Source organism: Rhineura floridana, chromosome 7 (genome assembly GCF_030035675.1).
Source record: "Rhineura floridana isolate rRhiFlo1 chromosome 7, rRhiFlo1.hap2, whole genome shotgun sequence".
NCBI lineage: Eukaryota > Metazoa > Chordata > Lepidosauria > Squamata > Rhineuridae > Rhineura > Rhineura floridana.
Window position 1 is genome coordinate 7064439 of NC_084486.1, and position 24311 is coordinate 7088749.

The 24311-nt window shown below is 42.2% G+C and overlaps 1 protein-coding gene across 4 annotated transcripts in view; it reads right to left on the minus strand.

The window, feature by feature from the left end:
• The window catches only part of NDST2 (N-deacetylase and N-sulfotransferase 2), a 196154-nt gene that overhangs the window by 10441 nt on the left and 161402 nt on the right, over positions 1-24311 (minus strand). For all 4 annotated transcript variants that reach the window (XM_061634799.1, XM_061634801.1, XM_061634802.1 and 1 more), the window contains 6 exons: positions 17324-17411; positions 16494-16648; positions 15960-16145; positions 15089-15217; positions 7832-8014; positions 535-631 (listed from right to left, as the gene is read on the minus strand). In XM_061634799.1, coding sequence (XP_061490783.1) covers positions 535-631; positions 7832-8014; positions 15089-15217; positions 15960-16145; positions 16494-16648; positions 17324-17411 — 838 coding nt within the window. The remainder of the gene's footprint in view (positions 1-534; positions 632-7831; positions 8015-15088; positions 15218-15959; positions 16146-16493; positions 16649-17323; positions 17412-24311) is intronic.

The window sequence follows — 24311 nt, forward strand, 5'->3', positions numbered from 1 at the left end:
TCACAGGATTACCAGTTTGTGTTGTACACCTTATCTCAGCTTGGTAGTCCTGGAATGATGGCACCAGCTAAGCATAGCCTGGTTTAAAGTTTAAAACATTTTTTTAAAAATGCTCTAATGTGAATTGTATGTTTTTATGTTGTATGTTGCCCAGAGTGGCTGGATAACCAGCCAGATGGGCGACTAATAAATTTAATAAATAAATAAATAAATAAACTGTGTGAAACAGACAACCCAGGGAAATTCAGGAGAGCATACAACTGATTTTGGCATTTCACAGCTTGGTATTGCCTTCCCTGCATCTTCTGACATTTCCCAGAAGGACTAAGTCAGGGTCCCACCAAGTTTTAAGGCAGCAATAGAGTACTTGTAGCCCTCCAGATGTTGTAAGGCTACATGACTATCGACCATGCTGCCTGGGACTGATGGGAGTTGGAATGCAAGAACATCTGGAGGACCACAGGTTCCCTCTTACATTCCACTATAAAAACAAAAAAGGCACCAAGATCACTGGTGTTCAGTGGATTATATTACCAGTTTTTTGAGGACCAACGATGAGAAACTTGGGAAGCCGGTCACATGTCTTCTCTTTGGACCAGATGTCCTTGTGCCTCTTGTCATCACAAGGGTTCTACATCAATTAATAAATCACGCATAAGATAATGTGGGGAATAATTACACTAAGCATGAGAACCCCGACATACAGCTGTGTTTACACCCCAAGCACTCTTGCTCTGGTCTACAGCAGATGTACAAATACCCTCTTTGAGACTACCCATGACACCACAGCAATGCTTCCATTTGTTGCATGGCCTCCTGGAGTCATACTGCTTAACTACAACCTCATTCTTTTAAATATTTCATAATTAAAAAAAAAACATACTGGCAACTGAGCACGCTAATAAAACCATATTTAGAGAGTGGCTGTGCTATCTGAGAATAATCCTTTATGAAAAGTAATAGAGATACTATGTTATAAAATGCATATGTTTTAGACAACCCTTGTGCCAAAGTTGAAATGGTTGCATTCTCCTCTCCGCTACGAAAACCCTAAAGCAGCTGTGGAGAGCCTCGAATCAGCAGACCAAATATAGCCCAGCACAGGTCCCAGTATAGTCTGCCAGGCTGTTTTCCCCAAACCATGCCCTCCTGCCTCACACCTGACATTGTATATATGTGGAGAGACTCTGTATATATGTGTCTGTGTTCAGAAAAAAAAAAAAATCTGTGACTGTCATGAGGCCTTGTATTGTTATGAGCCTGCTTAAGCAACGGCTGCTTGGTGACAAATTCTGAGAGAAAAGAGATACCATTGCTTTGAGATTTTATTAGATGGAGCCAGGTGGATCAGGTAAACTCATTTTAATTGGTCTGGGAACAGCAGACGGATTGGCTGGAGGTTGCAGTCAGTTGGGAGTTACCTGTGTGAAAGAGGGTGAGTTGTTGATGGTGGTCAGTTAGTAGAGTTGGAAGTTGAGGAGACAGGGAGTTGGTTGATGAGGGCAGTGTGAGAAATAAGACCAGAGAACAGCCAAGGGAAAAAATGAGGCCTGCATATTAATACTATGTGTGCTGATAATACTTGTCTGGGAAAGATCAAGGGAGCCAGTGACTGAGTTGGTCTGAGAGGCTGCCCCATGAAAAGGACTGACCAGAGGAAGGTGATACAAGCAGGTTAAAGGTTGGCTAAACTATTCAAACAGCCAGGAGAACCACTGGAACAGCTTTGGGATACAGAGGCAGATTGTCCCCAGTAGCTCAATTGGGTTACGGGAGCATTTATTTTATTTTTATTTATTTATTTCGATTTCTATACCGCCCACAGCCAAAAGGCTCTCAGGGCAGTGCACAACATAGAGTAAAATACAATAAAATTACAAAGGTCAGTAAAAAGCATACATATTAAACAGTAAAACAGCCTGGTATAGATTGAAAGCTAAAAAATAAATTAAGTTAAAATGCCTGGGAGAATAAAAAGGTTTTAACCTGGCGCCAAAAAGATAAAAGTGTAGGCGCCAGGCGTACCTCATCGGGGAGACTGTTCCATAATTCGGGGGCCACTACTGAAAAGGCCCTGGATCTTGTTACAACCCTCCGAGCCTCTCTGTGGGTTGGGACTCGGAGGAGGGCCTTTAATGTTGAACGTAGTGAGCGGGTAGGTTCATATCGGGAGAGGCGTTCTGCTAGGTATTGTGGTCCTGCGCCGTGTAAGGCTTTATAAGTCAAAACTAGCACTTTGAATTTAGCCCGGAAACAAATAGGTAGCCAGTGCAAACAAGCCAGGACAGGTGTTATATGTGCGGACCGCCTGGTCCTCGTCAACATTCTAGCAGCTGCGTTTTGCACTAGCTGTAGTTTCCGAACTGTCTTCAAAGGCAGCCCCACGTAGAGCGCATTGCAGTAATCCAATCTAGAGGTTACCAGAGCACACATGACTGAAGTGGGGTGGAAAATTATATGGGGTGGAAAATTAGGGAAATTGGCCTGAAGTAAAAGCCACTTTTAGAGTGGCAGAGTGGTAAGTGGTGGTAACGCAGCCAAAGCTCTGTTCATGGCCTTTGAGGGCCTTTGGGCCATAAGGCGGGGTATAAATGTAATAAATAAATAAATAAATAAATAAATAAATAAATAAATGGCCGGAGTTCGATTCCAACAGAAGGAGGAAGTCGAATCTCCGGTAAAAGGGGTCGAGGTCCACTCAGCCTTCCATCCATCCATGGTTGGTAAAATGAGTACCCGGCCTATGCTGGGGGGTAAAGAAAGGCTGGGGAAGGAACTGGCAATCCCACCCCATATATATCGTCTGCCTAGTAAACGTCGCAAGACGTCACCCTAAGAGTCGGAAACGACTTGCACTATAAGTGCGGGGACACCTTTACCTTTTTAAAAGCCACTTAAGAGGCTGGTGTCAGCTACAGCATCTCTTGAGTCTTCAGAAACTATCAACAAGCACCTTAAAGCTCCAATATAGCCATTGGTATCCCCTGATGTAAATACTATCCCTTTAACAAACCTACAAACTTATTTTAAGGTTTATCCTGTCTCTCAGTGTTGGTGTCCATTGCACGCCTAAAGCCTCCTATGCACACTACCAGGAGGGTGCTGAAAGTATTCTGTAAAAATCAGTGGCAGCGGAAAATTAAGTAAGCCTGTGTTTACATGAAGTGAAGCTGAGAGGGACCTGGGGATCCCTGACAGGCAGACAGAGATGCAGCTGGATTGATTGTGCAATCAATCCCTGCAGAAATCATCTTTGCTGAGGGTAGGGTGGGCAAAATCCCTTGCACAGCAGTTCCCAAGCACCCAACAATGAGCGCTTGGGAAGCTCTGCACAAGGGACTTGGAGAGGCGAATTGTCCCATCCAACTTGTGGAGGTGAGGGCAGAGAGTGATCTGGCCCACTAGGCCAAAACGTTTCCCCACTCCTGCCCTAAAGTCTGTGACACCAAGTAATCAAGGGCCCACTTAGTGGGCAGTCTATCATAAATAGAATATTGTCCCACAAATTCAGAGCAGGAGAAGCTGAGATGCACCAGGCCAACAAAGCTTCAGAAGGAATATATATGGTAACAATTCCAGATGACATACAAGGCAAAAAAGCTTGTGCCTGATGTTAGGAGTTACTGAGTAGTTTCTTTTACACATCATCCTTGGGAAGGCAGGAGGGTAAGGAAACGACAATAGAGGAGATTCCTTTAAGACAGTGGCTCCCAAACCTTTCCTCCACAGTTGAAAATTGCTAAGGGTCTTGGCAGGCCACTTAATGATTTTTCTGCTGTAGCACCTGTAATGGGCTGTGCTAGATGCTGTATGATTTTTACTTTTATTGCTTCTTTTATTTATTTATTTGATATACCAAAACAACCAAGACAGAGGGGTACAAAGCCAGGAAATTATGAATGTCTTGACTATGTATTGAGAATCAACAAAAGTATTTAAAAAAACCACCAAAATTTTCTGCACCTAGATTCAAAGAAAAAGAACACAGTACAAAAAAAGAGCTATTCACCTTTACAAAATCCATAAAAGCAGAAAGCCTTGGGGACCTTGATATTCCTGTCTCATTAGTGTAGGAAATAAACTTGGCCATTCTGTGATAAATGTGTCCTTTTGTTTTCCACCTTTTGCAATCTTTATCTTTTATGTAAGTTTCTCTATCAATGCTAACTGCCAAATTTTATTGTACCACAGGAGGTTGGAGATGCCTTTTAAGTCTTCCCAAAACTGAGCAATAAGAGATAGGGGTGCAACTATCATAAAACTAATTAACTGCTTATCCTAAAGTTTAGGGTCAAATTTTCATTCTGAAACAAATTTAGTCAAGCCAAATTGGGAATTCTATATATGTTTTGATTTGTAATCTTTTCCATTTCTGAAAACACTGAGTGCCAGAACTTAATAACTTCACTGTAGGTCCACCAGATATGGGTGAAAGAGCCTTTCTCTGCACAACCCCTCCAGCAAAGAAAGGAGGCAGTTTTAGAGATATAGGATAACTTCACAGGGGTTAAATACCATTTTTGAACCACCTTTAACATCAATTCCTTTGTCACTGCAGATATAGATTTATATGGAAATCTAGTCCACATAGATATCCACACTCCCTCCTCAATTTCCACTTCCAACTCCATTCCCCACATTCACCTTAAGCTATCCACGGAACCTATATCCTTCTGTAAAAGAAAGGCATATATTTGTGACACCAAACCACTGTCCAAGTCTTCCATGTTCAATAACAATTATTCAAACAGAGAAAGATCTCACAGGGCTTGCCTTTTGATAACAGGTCACCTAATAAAATTACCAACCTGACACCAAGAGAACCAGGTTACATCTTTACCCCACAATTGTGTATGCCACAGTTCCTTGGGCAGTAAAGTGGCATCTGCTTAATTGCTTCTTTCATTTCATTTTTTGTATCACAATTTGCATTCCATAGAATTGAAATTGTAATAAAAATTGTCATGAACCACTGCCGCCAGTTCAGTCCCAGGACTCAATTCCCAAACCCAGGGCAATTGATCCTGGCAAGGCACAACCTGTGCCTCCCTTACCAGGGCTGCGTAAACAAACACCAACCCTGCAAGATAGGTAGACTGCCACCACCCCTTAATCCTGGTCACCCACTCTGGGCCAAGGGGAAACCCAAAGTGCCAGAAATAGACCTGCCAAGGATTCCAAAGTCAAGAGCCAAAGGTACACTCCTTATCTTGGAGCCTTTAGGCAAAATACCCAAATATACAGTAGTACGTGGCTAATTTGCCAAGGTGCTGGATTCAGAGCCAAATCTCCCCCTGCAATGAACACACACTGGTATATAAAAAGTAGCTTTATTAAATAAAATATAAGTGCACAAGTATAGCAGCAAAATAATTCTTTAAAGCCCACATCCTTGAGGGCCCAGTAAAATAAAGAGAGTTACCGTCACAGACAAAAATAACAAAACAGTCTAGCCTAATCTATACTTACAATAGAGGTAAACAGGAAAATAACTTCATGGTTCCACATCTCCCTAGAGATGTATAGCCTGGATAGCAGATGGAAGATGGAACCCCACATAGGTAGCATTATCAACCACAGGGGAACAAAGGCTAAGGTCTGAATTCTATTCTTATGGGAAAATGCCCAGCAACAGCCAGGAATTAATTATCCAATCAGGGGGCTTTCTGATGATGAAACCTTCTGGAGCTTTCGTGCCTATTGGCCTTGAAGTACCAGCCTCAAATGATAAGCAGGTGTTCTAGCCTGCACCCGAATTAACTAGCTTCAGCTGTGAGAGCTGCTATCTCATGGCCTTCTCAGAGGCCACATTTCAGGCAAGATGATTCCCCCCACAATTCCTTGCCTCAGAACCATTTTAGAAACCAGGCGTTCTTGACACAAATAATATAAGAAATAAAAGACACAAAAATACAACTGAAGGCAATATAAATATTTAATGCCAACATGCCATGGACCACCTAAATAAAGCTCGCAGACCATTGGTGGTCTGGTTTAGTGCTTATCTTGAATTTATTACTTAGCTGCATAAGAAAAAGATACACACTGATGCATGGAATAATTTAAAAAAAAACTTTGACATATTATATACTCTGTAACACCTATTGATGTTTATTTGTTGTATGTGTGATAAAAAAAGGTTTTGTTGCTTTTTTGCCCCATCCTTTTCATGCTATCAGTTGTCATTCATTTTCGTTGTTCTCGGGGGGGGGGTTGGGGGGGAGGTAGGGAAGGGGTGGTTTTATTGGTCTGGAAAAAGAAGGAGGGGCCAAAGCCAAGATGCTGGAAAAATAGAAATTTATTTAAATTTAAATTTATTGGTCTGAGACAAGGCCTGGCCTGGTGAGGAAGCTGAGAGAACTTCCCCTTCCCAGTCTTTCTCCTAGTGCTGTGGCTCCTGGATGCCCTCCAAGCTTGTAATAACTGCCATTTAATGCTATCAATGTGACTTTTACTATCCATGGGGCCAAACAGGCTTGTATCACACAGTCCTGCTTGGATGACACATGTGAATCTGTTCTCACTCAGGGTTGAGTCCTGCTGGGTTCTTAGCACAGCATCACCTTACAACCAGGGTGATGGAGGTTACTGTGATTTGAAAGATTCCAATTCCTTCAGTAGCTGTTCTGCTCCTGAAGAACAGTTGTTCTGTTCAGAGAATTGCTTGACTGCATTAAGTTCTAGGGACAAAGAGAACCTGATTCTGTTGGCATGCTACCTGCCCCACTTGATTCTCAGACTGAACTTACTAAGATTACCGTCTCTGATATCGAGGACTTCCAAGCTTCTAGTACTGGGGAAACTAACGTTCATGCCAATGTCCCTGTTTCAAAACTTCATAGATGCTACAAGAAGTTAATGTATACCTTGACTGTCATATGTTTGCTTTAGTGCTCAATTCTAGATGAGAAAAGGGTATATGTGGGTAAAAAGAATTGTGACACTCCTCTACAGGAGCTGGGGACCAATTAAGAGAGTCCCCCTTTCTAGATATTGGCTTGTGGAGTTTTAAAATAGATATAAAAAGCCTTCCTGTCAAAGTCCCAGTACAATCTGTGGAAGAGAACTGACCCAGGGAGTTTTTGAAGTGACACTGCTCTCCTGCCTTTCAATGCCACTGATGATAATATCCTATCAGGAGCACCACTTTGCAGTAGCTCCACACCTATCCAGTCAACAGTACCAGATGATGGTGCTGAAAGACTGCCACTCTGCACCCTGGAAATTACCTTGTGGGACACTGCATGTTGTCTCCCATGCTTTTAAACATGGATTTGGGGTAAAGTGTAAATACAATTCTATGTGTAATGTTGGGAGAATCAGAAGATCAGAACTGCAAGTAGAACTCTATTCAGTCTGCTAAGGTTTGTAAGAATGCATTTTTAAATTTGTCACTCAACTAAGGAGGCATGAATGTTTTAAAAACTGAGCCTGACATTTTGAAGAAGATACCAGATTCTGTTCAGAAAAGCTAGCTTGTTCCATCATGCAGCTTTCTAGATCCCAGAACCACCACTAGTTCATGGCTTTGGGTATTCTCCATGTAAAGCCTTGGGACTGAAGGCTCCTCTCTTCTAGACTAACCAATTCAAGTTCACTCTACTCACTTGCCCATGGGTTGCATTCAGCTGAGTTCCACGCAGAGTAGACCCACTGAAATTAATGAACCTAAGTTAATTAATTATTAACTTCATTGGGTCTACTCTGAGTAGGACTAGCTTTAAACACTATTCCTTATGTTAACATTAGAGAAACAACTTCAGCTGCAGGCTCTGGTAAAGGAGAAAGTGTCCTGGACATGCTTGGGAGAGCCTAGAACATGCCTTCTCACCTGCCACAGAGGGTTCTTTTCCTGTGAAAATATTTCAAAATACTTTTTGGCCAGCTGGATGGGAGGCAGAGTCTGAAGACGGAGGTTGGTCCAACATTGCACAAATTTGACTAGGCTTTCAAAAGTGTAGAGCCCAAGCCGGTCATTTCCATAATTGGACAAGTGTGTCATGAAGATGCTGATCTACAAACAAGAAAGTAAATGGGGATATTTGTTAATATCAACAGATTAATATCACTTGGAAAATTATTTCTGCTTCTTCTCTGCTCAGCGGAGACTGCTAATGCTGCACTGCCCAACATGCATCTCACATATTCTCTCAGTAGGCCCTATTCTGTGAAAAATGAAAAGAATCAATTACAATATAGGAGGGCTTGAGTGCAGATGGAGGCGAACTCCTAGTGGATGCAATTATACACTGGTAAGTGCCTATGGTAAGCTGTATTTAGGGGCAGTGAGGGCAGCAAAAAAACAATATTTTGCTGCCACTATCAAATCATCAATCTGCCGCCCAGCGGAGCTCTTCAGAATTGTCCGGGGGCTATTACACTTTGGCCCCAGGGACATGGTAGAACCATCTGAGGCCCGTTGTAATGAATTTGCTAGGCACTTCTAGGATAAAATCTTTAGCATCCGCCAGGACTTAGACTCCAATGTTTTAGCAGGTGAATCAAGCGAGGTATCCAGAGCACAGCCTTGTCCTGATTTCTTGGATGAGTTTCAGTTGGTGCAGCTTGAGGACGTTGACAAGGTGCTTGGACAGGTTCGTGCAACCACTTCTGTGCTAGATCCTTGCCCTTCTTGGCTAATAAAAGCTAGCAGGGATGGAACAGCTGGCTGGGCCAGGGAAGTGATTAATGCCTCTCTGCGAGAGGGGGTGGTCCCTGGCTGCCTGAAAGAGGCAGTAGTGAGACCACTCCTGAAGAGGCCCTCCCTGGACACAGAAAATCTTAATAACTATAGGCAAGTAGCAAATGTTCCATTCCTGGGCAAGGTCCTGGAACAAGTGGTTGCAGGCCAGCTCCAGACACTCTTGGATGAGACCGATTATCTGGATCCATTTCAGTTGGGTTTCAGGCCTGGTTTTGGCACGGAAACAGCCTTGGTTGCCCTGTATGACGACCTTTGTCTGGAGGGAGACAGGGGGAGTGTGACTCTGTTGATTCTCCTTGATCTCTCAGCGGCTTTCGATACCATCGACCATGGTATCCTTCTGGGGGGACTAGCTGAGTTGGGAGTGGGAGGTACTGCATTGAGGTGGTTCCACTCCTACTTGGCAGGTCGCCTCCAGAAGGTGGTGCTTGGGGAACATTACTCGGCACCCTGAACTCTCTAGTATGGGGTTCTGCAGGGGTCAGTTCTGTCCCCCATGCTGTTCAACATCTACATGAAACCATTGGGTGCGGTCATCCAGAGCTTTGGAGTGTGTTGCCATCAGTATGCTGATGACACGCAGCTCTATTTCTCCTTTTCATCTTCTTCAGGTGAGGCTGTCAATGTGCTGAACCAGTGGCTGGCTGCGACAATGGACTGGATGAGGGCTAATAAACTGAGGCTCAATCCAGACAAGACTGAGATGCTGCTAGTGGGTGGTTCTTCTGACCAGATGGTGGATGTCCAACCTGTCATGGATGGGGTGGCACTCCCTCTGAAGGAGCAGGTTCGTAGCTTGTGGGTTCTCCTACAACCATCTCTGTCACTTGAGGCTCAGGTAGCCTCGGTGGCACGGAGTGCCTTCTACCAACTTTGGTTGGTGGTCCAACTATGTCCTATCTGGACAGGGATAACCTGGCTTCAGTTGTCCATGCTCTGGCAATGCACTCTATGTGGGGCTGCCTTTGAAGATGGTTCAGAACTGCAGCTTGTTCAAAATGCAGCGGCCAGATTGGTAACAGGGACCAGATGGTCTGAACATATAAAACAGATTCTGGCCCGCTTGCATTGGCTGCCTGTATGTTTCCGAGCTCAATTCAAGGCGCTGGTTTTGACCTATAAAGCCTTACACAGCTTGGGACCACAATACCTGATGGAACGCCTCTCCCGATACGAACCCACCCGTACACTACGTTCAAGATCAAAGGCCCTCATCCGGGTGCCTACTCCAAGGGAAGCTGGGAGGGTGGCAACAAGGGAGAGGGCCTTCTCAGTGGTGGCCCCCAAATTATGGAATGATCTTTGTGACGAGGTGCGCCTGGCGTCAACACTGTTATCTTTTTGGTGCCAGGTCAAAACTTTCCTCTTCTCCCAGGCATTTTAGCATGTGTTTTAAATTGTTTTTATATTGTTTTAAATTTTAAAATTGTGTTTTAAATTGTTTTTAAAATATGTGTTTTAAATTGTATATTTGTTTTAATGTTTTTGATTGCTGTAAACCGCCCAGAGAGCTACGGCTATGGGGCGGTATACAAGTGCAATAAATAAATAAATAAATACTCCAAATCCACAACTCCAAAGCAGGTTGGGCAGGTTCTCTGGATACTCACCTGTTGTTTGGTTCTTTAGTTTCATTATTATTATTAATTATTATTATTCATTATTTCATTTATTATTATAAATGTGTTCCATTTATATCCTGCCTTTCAATTAAAAAACACCCAAGGTTTAATAACAATAAAATTCACAATGCTGAATCCTATCTGGATGGATTAAAGCATTTCATAAGAATTCACTATCTTGAAAGAGAGCTGCATTCAGTTGGATGGGACTATAAAGGGACTATAAAGGGCCAGCATTTAAAGATTCTATGTGATCTAACTTGAGGTCTTGCTTCCTTCAGGAAGCCTTTCATTTCCTTTCATATACAATCTAAGATAATTTCCCAGCAACAATGAATTGTTCAGTGAGCTCCCACAATGAACAAAACAGGTGGCTGCTAAATTCAAAGAAGCCTGTCAGAGGACATCTCTTTAATTTTGTGTTGCCATAAAGGGAGGGACTTTGCTGTGGCTCATGATGATTACTTACCACACAGTCCTTGGATGCCTCAAAACAAGCCCAAACTCAGAAGACAGTTGACGCCTGAGACCTTTTTCTGTACTAGTCTTGGTTTTCAGCTTAATAAAGCATAAGGCTTTTGCTGTGTAAGGTGCAGTGAGTTAGCACTTATGGCAGGTCATTATTTAAAAAATAAAATATATTTTTTTAGCAGTATTGGATTCCAAAAAATGGTTTAAGTGATACCAGGTGCCCCTGCTCAGACACAGTTTCTGCAAACTCATGAGTCTCCTAAATAGATAGGAGGTCAAGTGAAAACCAGGAACCTTCCATTTTAACATAGAATCTTTCACCTGGCTAAACAGACCAGGCCTCCACCACTATCTATGCCATAAGTGACACTAGGCACAGATGGTGGGTAATCACATTCTCACCAGGTAACAACAGCTATTAACATTTTAATTAAGCCCAGTACGGGCAGGCATCTCATATGCAGTGCTTCCCAGAGAATCTGGCCCCTAGGTAAAATAACATTTAACAAGTGAGGAAACGGGATAGGAGAGAGGAAGAATAACAAGGTCTTGAATTCAGTTTGATTTTCTAGCAGGCAGGCCTTGTATGGCATTAATCAGATCAAGTTCATATTCATGGCAGTGAGCACCCAAACACTTTTTTCTTCAACAGCCCTGATCTCCAGTTTTCCCATCAGATGTGACCATCTTAATATGGAGATCCAATCAAGTTTTGGGAACTAGTAGCAGGAGCTCTCCAGCAGCTGGAGCTTCCAGCGTGACCGTGATGCATGGCCTGCTGCCAGTTACTTCCTTTCCAGCTCTGAACCTTCAACATTGTGGTGTTCTGACACCCAAGGGCACACTGCCACATTACAGAGGCTGATGTGAAGAGACTCCCTGTGAACCATAAAACATCAGAGCACACAACTCACAATGGCACTTTTCAAGTGCTAAAATATTTAGAAGCGACTCCCAGGAGAGAAAGAATTGCTTAAATATTATGAGGTGGGAGGCGGAAAGCAGCAGCTTCCCATTGAAGGCCTCAAGGATTCTAGCAGTTCTGACAAAATACTTTCCATTTAAAGGGGCAGATCTCCTGGGTTTGTTGCTTTATCATGTTCATCAACATGTTTGGGAGAGGAGTTAATTTTCTATATACAGTGCCTTCCAAAAGTAATCAGATGCCTGACCAATGCCCTCATATTACTGAATTACGAATGGTACATTGTAATTTCGTTCTGTATGATATTTTATTTTGAAACAATGAAACTCAAAATCAATCATTGTAAGGTGACATTGGTTTTATGTTGGGAAATGTCTGTAAGAAACATAAAATACTGAAACATGTTGCTTGCATGTTCCCCTGTGCTGTGGAAGCTCCCACTTTACATAGATGACAGGAACTGTACTATCGAGGACACAAATTACCTCCACCTGTGAACCATTAAAATTGCTGTCACACTGTCAGGATAAAAACCCCACTGCTGAAGGATCATTGGTCAGGCTGTGGATATGAAGGAAAATGAAGACCAAAGAGCATAATGTAATACAAATGCATAGATTAGGGAAAGGGTACCAAATAATATCCAAGCATTTGGATATCCCAGTGAGCACAGTTGGATCAATGATCAGGAAGTGGAAGCTGCATCACATCACCCAGGCAATGCCAAGAAAAGGCCACCCCTCAAAACTCAGCACTCGAACAAGGAGACTTGTGAGAGAAGCCACAGAGAGGCCAACAATCACTTTGATGGAGCTACAGAGTTCAGTGGCTGGGAGTGGAGTAATGGTGCACCCGTCAACCATATCAAGAGCTCTGCATAACACTGGCCTGTATGGGAGGGTGGCAAGAAAGAAGCTGTTACTCAAAAAGTACCATCTGAAAGCACATCTGGAGTTTGCCAGAAAGCATGAGAGTGCCCCAGCTGAGATGTGGAAAAAGGTCTGTGGTCATATGAGACCAAGACAGAGCTTTTTGGCCAAAACTCAATGCTCTATGTGTGGCACAAACCTAACACTGCCCATGCCTCAAGAAACACCATCCCTACACTGAAGTATGGTGGTGGCAGCATCATGCTGTGGGGATGCTTCTCACCAGCAGGAATTGGGCATCTTGTTAAAATTGAAGGAAGAATGGATGGAGCAAAATACAGGGAAATACTGCAGGAGAACCTGCTTCAGTCCACTAAAAAAAGAAGTTTGGGAGGAAATTCACTTTTCAGCAGGACAATGATCCCAAGCACAAGGCCAACACAACATCGGAGTGCTCAAGAACAAAAAGATGAATGTCCTACAGCAGCCCAGTTAAAGTCCTGTTCTCAATTCTATTCAGAACCTGTGGTGCTCTTTGAAAATTGCGGTCCATAATGCAACCAACCTGAATGACCTGGAGCAAATCTGCTAAGAAGAATGGGCCAAAATCCCTCCGACACTGTGTGCAAAGCTGGTACATACCTACCCCAAAAGACTTAAAGCTGTTATTGCAGCGGAAGGTGGCTCTACCAAATACTGATGTGTGGGGGTTGAATACTTACACAAACAACATTTAAGGTTTTTTTGTTCCTACAAACATTTCCCAACATAAAACCAATGTCACCTTACAGTAATTGATGTTGAGTTTCAGTGTTTCAAAATAAAATATCATAGAGAACGAAATTACAATGTACCATTCAGTAATATGAGAGCATTGGTCAGGGGTCTGATTACTTTTTGCAAGGCATTGTATCTGGACTTGATAGGAGATTGGTCTTCACAGTTGAGTTCCTTGAAGAACTGGAGCCATAATCTAGACTAGCTACTGTTGAATAGAATTCTTTAATTATCTTTTGAAATTAATGTAGACTTTAAATTGAACTTATTTTGGCATAACTACTGCAATCCCTCCTGGAGCTATAGTCCCACACCTTTCTGAACTGGTGGCCTAGATGTCTGATAATGACATCTAAAACTAGTCACACTAATTGCCAATAGGTAGGTCTGACGTCATGCCACAAGATCCTGCCCTCTCCTCATCTGAGGAGCCACAACTATTCCCTTTCTGGGAATATCCTAATACTGAGCTCAGACATTTTCCTCCTCTAAGTTAAAGATATAAAAAACCAAGAAAGTCTATGTGCGAAACGATAGCTGAAAATAGAGCACTGACAATCCCTGGTAGAGAGAGAACTGCAGGAATCAAGTGGGAGATGTACAACTCTTGCTTCAGGAAAATATAGACAAAGATATGTCATATCTGCCTTTTCTTGGAACAGAAAGAGGTAATCTCACTTGTTGACATCAGGGGTTGTTGGCTAGTCAGATCAAACATCCAATGTTTATACCGCAGAGTTAAACATACGCACGCACACTCTAACTCTTGCACTTCTAGTATACTCACAAGGATTGACTCATCTGCTATGGATCAGGGAAGAGAGGCTGCTTAGTTGTTTGAACAGTGGGGCATTGTTACCAGTTAAAAGTGGAAGGAGTGAGAGTTTCAAGTCAGCTAGCCAGCAGAGCAATCAGCTTACAGAGTGATAGCAGGGATGACGGAAGGGGAGGGCAAACCAAGCCCAAAAACTAGGAGTAAAATGAGATAAGGGGACACAGGACATGCTTTTTGACATTAGGTGTAAACTGCTCACTGAATAATTTTTAAGAAACATCAGGCTTGGGGAAGGTACCGGAGACACTCCTACATCCTTTTCCCTGGCCAAGCACAGCTGGCTGGGAATATCAGCGATCCTCTTTCAGTGGATATCACCAAGCCACTAAGGGCTCAGCAGTGACAGGGATTTTCTGGAAAATGAGGAATTAGAAAATGTTATTTAGAATGTTCTAGAATGTTTTTCAGTGCTCTAAATTGAATGGGATCTGATTTAGCATGTTTATTTGATACATACTTAATAAAACTAAAAATGTACACCATATTAATTTTACATGCTCTATAGCTATCTCATTTGAAATTAAATATTTTACTAGGGGAAAAAATCAGTAAAAAGCACTTAATGTGGTTCAAGTGTTATATTCAAACAAATTCAAAATTTAACTTAGAAATGGATTTTATTAGAATATTTGCAACTACTTTAAGACATGACAGTTCACTTTCCTTACATTGTTTAAATGGGGGTGGGGGAGGAGGGAAGTACTAAAAATATACTAATTTTACCATATCCAAAGAGCTGCACATCAGAGATAAAGGTTCTTCCTAGATATACATTATTTTCTCATATCTGGTCTACTTCAGGAGTTACCAACACGGTGCTCATCCTTCACAACATGGAGCACACAGGCAATCACAAACACTGGGCTCTAATATTGCAGCACTTACTGGGTTTAGAAGCACCGTCAGGAAGAGTTCACCACCACGAATGCTTTTGTCTAGCTCCTTGGAGCCACCAGGATACTCATTGTAGAAGATGGTGTGAGTGAAAAGACCGCAAGTCTGTCGAGGCAACACCTGAGCCAAAGGGAGTAGAGAGATTAGAGACAGTGGTCAGTTTTCCGGCAGCCAACAGTGGGAAGAGGCAAAGGAGAAAGCAGAGCTGAGAATGAAGCACCCAATTCCACAGGAGTTAAATGGTGCCAACATATTTACTATCCTGCTATCATTCCTATTATAATTTCTCTTCCTCACCCACCAAAAAAAAGTCCACTTGGTGTTCTGTGGTTGCTCAGCAACCACAGCTTAGTCTTCATGAGACTATTCTGAGGTCCGCACACACACACACCCGGATTTTTTCCCTAAAGCTTTTGTTGCACTTCTGCAAATCTTGGAGTTCTCCTAAGTCTGCTCATGCCTTCCTCTTGTGCATGGATGGTGCTGTTTTGGCTACATAACGACTGGATAAAGAGAACCAAGTTCTCTATTAGTATATAGGATAAAGCGAAAGGAGGGAACTATCTGCCCCCATGCTGGAGAGTTGCATGGCTTCACTGGAAGTTGTCCTGTCTCATATTCCGCACTGTGAATTTTATACTGGTCTGAGATTACTACAAAAAACTGACTTTCACTCATATATATGGAGGATAAGACTTTCAGTGGCTACTAGCCACAAAACTGATTTAACTCAGGTCTTGCTTGTGGGCTTTTTGTAGGCATCTGGTTGGCTGCTGTGAGAACAGAATGATAGTCCAAATGGGCTACTGGCTTGATCCACCAGGGTTCTTCTTGATAATCAATAGGGGTTCCATTGTCTCACCATGATCTCGTTATGGATGAACCCTCGTCGGTACCGGGCAGGCCGAAGGTGGGGATATTCCTCTGTGCTGGTCACCTGGATGCCCCAGACAGATTTCCATGCCTCATAGAGCTGTGCATGGACAGGATAAACCCCAGAGTGGTGGGGGGCTACTGCATAGCCCAAGTCTGTGGGGATCCCATGTTCCTGGAAGCAGAACACAAGTTTTAAAGATCTTTATTGACTTAATTGCTAGCAGTCTGCTGAATGGAAGAAGGACAGATAATGGCAACCGGCCATAGGATAAGATACAAATATAAACACAAAAAGTAAATAAGCAGCTTAGTAAATAGGAAGTAAGGACTGAGGTTTATGGCACAATGCATTTAGGCTAGGTATGTAAACTGCCAATTGCCTGTGAAGAGTAAAAATCATCTCTGGGTGACAATGCAGGGACAAAGAGAAGGGAAGTTTGTTTATTTGGCAGAATATAATTAAGAAGACATCTGGAATCTTCTTATAGCCTGAAAGATTGCTAATGAGATCCCCTCTTACCAAAGCAAACTGCTTGTTGAGTTTCATCTGCTCAGCTAGCACAGTAACATTGTGAAAGAGATGTGGCTGCATGTGACTCCACATGTGGGGGAACCACCAGAACTCCTTCCTATGCTTTAGCAGCATGTCATCCCCTTCATCTTCCTCATTGGTACCTAGAGATTCGTGGGAAGAAGAGAAAGAAGCAAGTGGCTGTTCAGTTGTCAGTCAACATAGACTCTAAGGGCCAAAGTGGATGATTAGTTATTGTGTGAATGGCTTCTAAAAGTAAATAGCAGGCACCAGAACCCAATCCATACCGGGAACCTGGTGTGGGTGGTAGGGGGGCATTAATCCTTTGTCCTACACTGTGGTGCTGATCCAAATTAGCCCTCTTCCCCCTCTCGCCTGCTATTTGATCTGGCAGAAAAGCTCCCCTTTGTGGCATTGTAGTAGGATCATCCAAGAGCTGTCAGAAAACCCATTTGTATCCAGTAGTCTCCTGAAGCAAACCATTCAAATAGGCCTCACCTCTGTAGAGGTTAAGCATCCCAGTAAGGCAATATCCTGCCAGAACAAAAGCCTGTAGTGGGGTGCAAAGGGTTAAAGCTCCCCTCCCTACCCCAATGCCAGGATCCTGATCTAGTTCAGAAAAAGGCATTTACACAACTCCCCCTCTGGTTCTTTGTATATCTCCTGATATGGCAAACCCAAAATCATCCACAAAATGTTTAGGGTGGCCAAGGGATCGTAGGCTCAGCCTCAGTTTTTAAGATACTGTGTAGATGGCATCTCAGTTTGTTTGGCCTTAAGAAATATACATGATAGGTGGAAAGACAATGACATCTTACCAGTGTGGTAGAATTTCCCAGAGAATCCCAGGTTGAAAGTGAAATTAGGGACTAAAGTCCTCAACTTGTTCTGAGTGTTCAGTAGAGCCTGTTAAAAAAATAAATGAGGGAGAGGGCAGGGACAGAGAGAAAGAGTCCAAATCAGTTTCTAAGTCATTTTTTTTTTAACAAGAGGGGCACATGCGTGCAAAAAATAAATACAAAACCTACATGGTGGCAGTAATGCACAAGTATTCCTAACCAAGGGTTTCGTAAAGGCCTATTTATGTCTCTGGTAAATTCTATAAACTGAATGCACAATGAGCACATGAGGCGATTACCACATGTCAGCGCTATCCCTGGCCTCGCCCTCAAGTTCTCTGTTTTTTGAGAAGATAGTATGACATGGCAAACCCAAAATCATCCACAAAATGCTTAGGTTGGTCAGGGGATCGTGAGCCTCAGTTTTTAAGATGCTGTTTGATTATCTACTTGGATATAGATACCTTGATTATCTATTGTTGTTTACATGGCAGTCCACACGTGTCTACCTTTCACATTCTGCAAAGCCAAAAATTAGGCTGTGGCCAGTTTAACTACCAAAACAAAGCCTTCCTTTTGGCTCTATCCTGCAAATAAAGTCCATCTTTCAATAACTATAATTATCTGTTGCCCATTAATTGATCTTATAGTAGGTCAGTTCCATACAATTCAGAAGTGATTTATCATGTAAAATTTGGATTGTAGTCATATATGTATCAAATATATATTCTGTAATTAAGAAACAATGCCTGAGTTTGCATTTTATTTCCTTCTTCCCAAACCCTTTTCCTCATGTGTCATGTCTTATGTGGTTATCACCGATAACTGTAAGTCGCTCTTGGAGCCTTTATTTGGCTGAAGAGTAGGATGACAATGAAATGAAATAACATAAATAAATTGATGGAGCAACTGTCTTGTTCTAACTGGTTGCTATGCACATATTGACAGCCATAAGTAATTTCAGAACAATTTTATATACAGTCATTAACCAAGTTGTTAAGATAGCACAGCAATGCTATTTTAGGATTTTGTGATATTAGACAGTCAGTCATTGTCATTAATCAGATTCAGAAGATTAGGTCAAGATATATTACTGGACAAGTCTGCCCACCTCTCCCCACTCAGTATGCAGGAAATTTGTGTGGCTAATCACATATCAACAAGAATCATATGCTGAATTATAAATCTGACAATTTATAACGTGCTAGAAACCATTGATACTGAATTCCAATTTTTTTCCAGATCGGCTGATACTAATTTAGTCAGCATATTCCTCCACAATCAATTCCATTCTTTCATCCAGTTCTTGTCCTAAATTCATTTTAACTCTTTCCAAACTTTTCTTTTCTAAAACGTACAAGATATTTCTCACAAATATAATGATCATAAAAGTAGTTAAGAACAAGATATCTGGTTTTGCTAGTATCAATCATCAATAGTTCACAACCATTTTTCTTCCTCATTCTGCTATATTTCCTACATAAGGACACTGCACTATATCTTGAAATGTTGGGTCCTAGGAGCAAGAACCTTGCTAGATACTTAGGATTTAGGGTAGAGGCCCATGACACAAATTTGCATATGCTAATTTATATGTATAGTTGCCTCTGAGCAACATAACATCATCATAGTAGGTGTCACCAGTAGATTCAGATTCGTTTGTGTCTAGTCAAATCATGAAACAAAGGTTTAACAGTATTAAAGCAACACTAGTACTGCACTTTGCCAAACAAAAAGTTTTTTAAAAAGGGAGGGGTAGACAATCTGGAGCTGGCACAAAAGTCCCAGGCTTTGGATCCTTTGGGCCCCTTCCTAACAATGCCCATGCCTGGGGGGTCTTACACATCTCCACAGTCCTCACCACCTCTTCATATATTATAATGTTTTGAGATGGCTTTCTAGTCTAAGTCATATTTTCTCCATAATGCTATATCCACCTGTCATATCTGACATATGTTAACTGTTCATTATATATATTTAAAAATATACAAGGACATGGACTTAGCTTAACAGAAGCTTTATTTAATTGTTATCCTGCTCTTCAACCAAAACAAGATCTCAGAGTGGCTTACTGATCACTGATGGACTGTCTCCTTCAAGTAGCAGAGGGAGAGTAATAATAATAATAATAATAATAATAATATTTTATTTATGAGTCGCCTATCTGGCTGAACTAATGGTCACTCTAGGCGACGTACACTATCACAATAAAATACAATATAAAACCAGAAAACCACATTCAATAATTAAACTAAACAGTATTAAAAACTAACCCATCCCAGAAATCCCATAGGCCTGCCTGAACAGCCAGGTCTTCAAGGCCCGGCGGAAACCTATCAGGGAGGGGGCATGACGAAGATCAAAAGGAAGAGAATTCCAGAGGGTGGGGGCCACAATCGAAAATGCCCTCTCTCTGGTCCGCACCAGCCTAGCTGTTTTAACTGGTGGGACCGAGAGAAGGTCTAGTGTGGCTGATCTTGTCGGGCGGCATAATTGGTGATGCTGGAGGCGCTACCAGTGAGAATGGGTGGCCTTTTCAAACCTTGGCAGATTCTCTGCACCAGAAACTTTGTGCGGCATTTTATGCTCCAAGCCAGACTTCACTCCTGGTGTTTGCCCCTTCCTAGCCCATGGTGACAAGCAGCATTTAAATATAATCTCTTTTGATAGAGAGCCACAATTTCACCCCCCTTCATTGAACTTGTCAAGGATTATCAATACCTTGGCACAGTCATTAACCAAAATGGAGACAATAGTCCAGGTATCAGAAGAAGGCTAGGACTGGGGAGGGCAGCTGTGAGAGAACTAGAAAAGGTCCTCAAATGCAAAGATGTATCACTGAACACTAAGTCAGGATCATTCAGACCATGGTATTCCCGATCTCTATGTATGGATGTGAAAGTTGGACAGTGAAAAAAGTGGATAACAGAAAAATCAACTCATTTGAAATGTGGTGTTGGAGGAGAGCTTTGTAGATACCATGGACTGCGAAAAAGACAAATAATTGGGTGTTAGAACAAATTAAACCAGAACTATCACTAGAAGCTAAAATGATGAAACTGAGGTTATCCTACTTTGGACACATCAGGAGAAGACATGATTCACTAGAAAAGACAGTAATGCTGGGAAAAACAGACTGGTGTAGCAAAAGAGGAAGGCCAAACAAGAGATGGATTGATTCCATAAAGGAAGCCACAGACCTGACCTTACAAGATCTGAACAGGGGGGTTCATGACAGATGCTCTTGGAGGTCACTGATTCATAGGGTTGCCATAAGTCGTAATCGACTTGAAGACACATAACAACAATTTCACAGGCAGGTACAGAATAAACTAAGACAGTTGTTCCTAAACCTTTCCCCCCGTGGACTACTTGAAATTTGCTGAGGGTATTGGCAGACCCCTTAATGATTTTTTCTGCCTGTTGCAGCAATTGTAATGTGCTGTGCTAGTTCCTGTATAATCTTTATTGCTTCTTTCATTTCTTTTATCTTATTGTATTACAATTTGCATTACATAGAATTCAAACTGTAATACAATATAAGAAATAAAAGCAATTAAAATACAATTAAATGCAGGCATGCCAAGGACCACCTGAATAAAGCTCCACGTTTGGGAACCCCTGAACTAAGGGATTACAAGCCGTTTCTGTGATCATCTCTGAGCTAGAGAGGGCAGATCAGCATCACAGTGACAAATTTATTTAATCCCCCTTTTCCTCCAAAGAGATTTGAATGGAACTTTGGTGGGGGGAAAGTGATGTAATCAGAGCCCAATGACTGCGTAGCCTGAGAGCTCTCTCCCCCGCCATGGTTCAATTGCTCATAGCCCCTACTAAATCCTTTAGATTATGGACATTTTGATAGCCCCTGACTGGGGAGACTATAGAGGTCACCACTGGTGGGGGAGAAACCCTTTATCGCCTACATTCCAATGCATACCCCTGCGGGTGTTGGGAGCAGCAATTCAGAGTGGACCTGTAAACATGGCTGCCAAGGCTGGAAAACCAGGGAGGTGAGAGGACCTACTACCACTTATGCAGGAGTTTGCTGCTCAGTTCCAGCAACTATGTAAAGATCATTCAAATGAATGGGCATAAAGCTTGAAATCCTTAGAGACATAGCTGACCTTTATGGAATGCAAACTTCCAGATGTTGCCAAGATAGCCTCTGAGGTCCTAGATCTCGGTACTCAATGTGCAGATCAATGACACAGGCTGAAAATGGCAACACTCGATCTCTAGCTAAAGCTAAATGATTTGGATAGGGGATGCAAATGGAAACTACAATTTTCAAGGATCCCCAAGAAATTGGAGGAGGAAATGCCTTTTTGCTTGTGTGGGGGGTAATGTTATTCCCTGACTAGGAACTTACCCCTAAGGAAATTGAACAAGCCCACCACTAATTCTTACCTTAAATAACTCTGCCAAGCCCTGGGACATCACTGTGCATTTCACTTATCATTTGACCAAAGAAATTTTTTTAAAGAGAGTTAGGGGCTTGAAGGAGCTTAAATTCCAAGATACCGTAATCATGGTTGTACAAGACCTAAGTGGAGACACATTAAGGAGATGCTGGTATTTTTGCCCAGCAATAGAGAGGTTGCAGGAGGTGAAAATTGCTTATAGATGCAGGGTTTCCATTCCACCCATTGGTCACGGTGGATGGGATCCCCCAGTCTACTACCACTAGATGAGAAGTGGTCCATATCCTGGTCCTGCTTGGCCTAAAAGTCCCTTGGAGGGACAAATTGGATGCTGAAACTGAGACAGAGTCATATTTGATTTGTGGTGTTCCGCTGACATCCGCCCTCTGCTTAGGAAATGTTGCCCAAGCTTCAGGAAACCAGGAGTCTTATCGACAGAGCTTGGAAAAGTTACTTTTTTGAACTATAACTCCCATCAGCCCAATCCAGTGGCCATGCTGGCTGGCGCCGATGGGAATTGTAGTTCAAAAAAGTAACTTTTCCAAGCTCTGCTTAGCAAGCACCATCTAGAAACCTAAGATTTTTAAATTGCTTTTTAAAAATGTGTTTTTAAATATGTATATTTGTTTTTAATGTTCTTAATTGTTGTAAACCGTCCAGAGAGCTTTGGCTATGGGGCGGTATACAAATGCAGTAAGACAAATAAATAAATAAAGATCCCAGTCTAAGCATGGCCATCCTTGACAGTCAGGGTTTGACTCTATTATACAAATGCTGTTTATTGGTGTGCTGCCTTTGTTTTCAGTAATCCAAGGCTTGTGTATTTACACTAGGCACAGACTGTTCGTACTGCTCTTTGTGATGGGGGGAAGGAGGGAGTTATGCTGTTTCCTATGGTTTCCCCTCTCAATCCTCAAGCTACCGGCCTCCCAGCTGAAAGGCATCCACGATCTACACGGTCCTCCCACTTATTTGCAGGAGCTAATTCTACTCTCACCTTAAAAACTCTGTTAGTCGTGGCCAGACTTGTGGTTGCCCAGGGCTGAAAAGATGCTTTGAACATTACAATGGACGATTTAAGAAGGTGTTGCATATTGCTCTTTTAGAAAAACTTGCACACCATCTCAAGGCACTACGGGGAGACACAAAACCAGAGGACTTTGCAGCAGTGTGTTGGACTTTTGTAATCTATGTCACTGATCGTCCTCGGTGAAACCTAGCTCCTGCTAATAGGAGATATTTGTGATAATTTTATTTTCTCCCTTTTTTTGGACATGGGTTCTTGGATTTCTATTTTTCCCATGTGGTTTTCTTGAATATTTCCACCCCCTTATATTTGTTTACTTTTTTCCTCAATTACCTTGTTTTGGATACATTCCTGGATAACAGAAGAGTTTGTTACTGTTTTTTTCTGTTTATTTCTTGCTGATTTTTATGTATTTTCTAAGTTCATAAAATAAAAAAATAGAATTTTAGCCTCACAATCACCCCATTAGCTCTAAATTACCATTACCATTCATTTCTGTGGTGCTTGTGGTAGCAGCCGGCACATGGTAGCCCACGTGGCACCACTCATTGCCCTCCACTAGCCCCCCCCCCAACAGTGCTTTTGAATGAGAGCTAAACTGGGCTCCCATCCATGCATACATTTCATAGATCTATGTGCTGGGACTAGGGATGGGTGAAACCGTCATTTTGGTTTCAGTTTTTCATGTTTCCAATCTTCAGTTCACTTCTCCACATTTCTGCATCTTGAAAGACTTCTTGCATTCAGGTCCTACTTGTGAGCTTCCCATGGGCATCCGGTTAGCCACTGTGAGAACAGGATGCTGGACTAGATGGGCCACTTAGGTTCTTCTTAGGTTCTTAGGCGGCAATTAAAAAAAAGAAAGGCCTCATGAAAACTCATCAGCCAATTTCTCCTAATGTAGACGTGTTTATATGCAATTTTGCCTAATACACACATTTTTGCAAAACAATTTCCCCTAATATAATGCAGTTTAGTGTTATTTTCAGTAATATATGCATTTTATGCACACTTTACTCAAGTATATGCATTTTTGTACACGTTACTTCGCTGGAGAACTGCATTGCAGTGCGGATTTCAAAGAATGGCTGTGTTTCAGTTCATGTATTGTTTCAGAAAATATCAATTAGGCTGGCTCACCTTTAAAAGCAAACAGAATTGAATTTCTGCACCATCCCTAGCTGGGTCATTACATTTTGGGTAACTAAAAATGGCAGGCAGCCACAATGGAGGGGAGCTGAGCCTGGTTCCCGTTAAAAATTGGCACACCACTGAAAAGCCAACAGTGGAAAAACAAGACCCCTAGGTTTTGTTAGTCTGTCCAGTGATCCAGCCCTGCTCAAAATGGCTTCAATCTCTGTCAGACCAAGTAAATCAAGTGCAGATACTCTTGATTGTTCTGCAGTCTTTCCATGGACCACCTGAATGGAGCTTTCTGTCCAAAGATTAAGGACCTTTGTCCTATCCTAAGCAAGGTACTTCCTGCTCAATTTCATGTACTTCCAAGGAGTGAGGG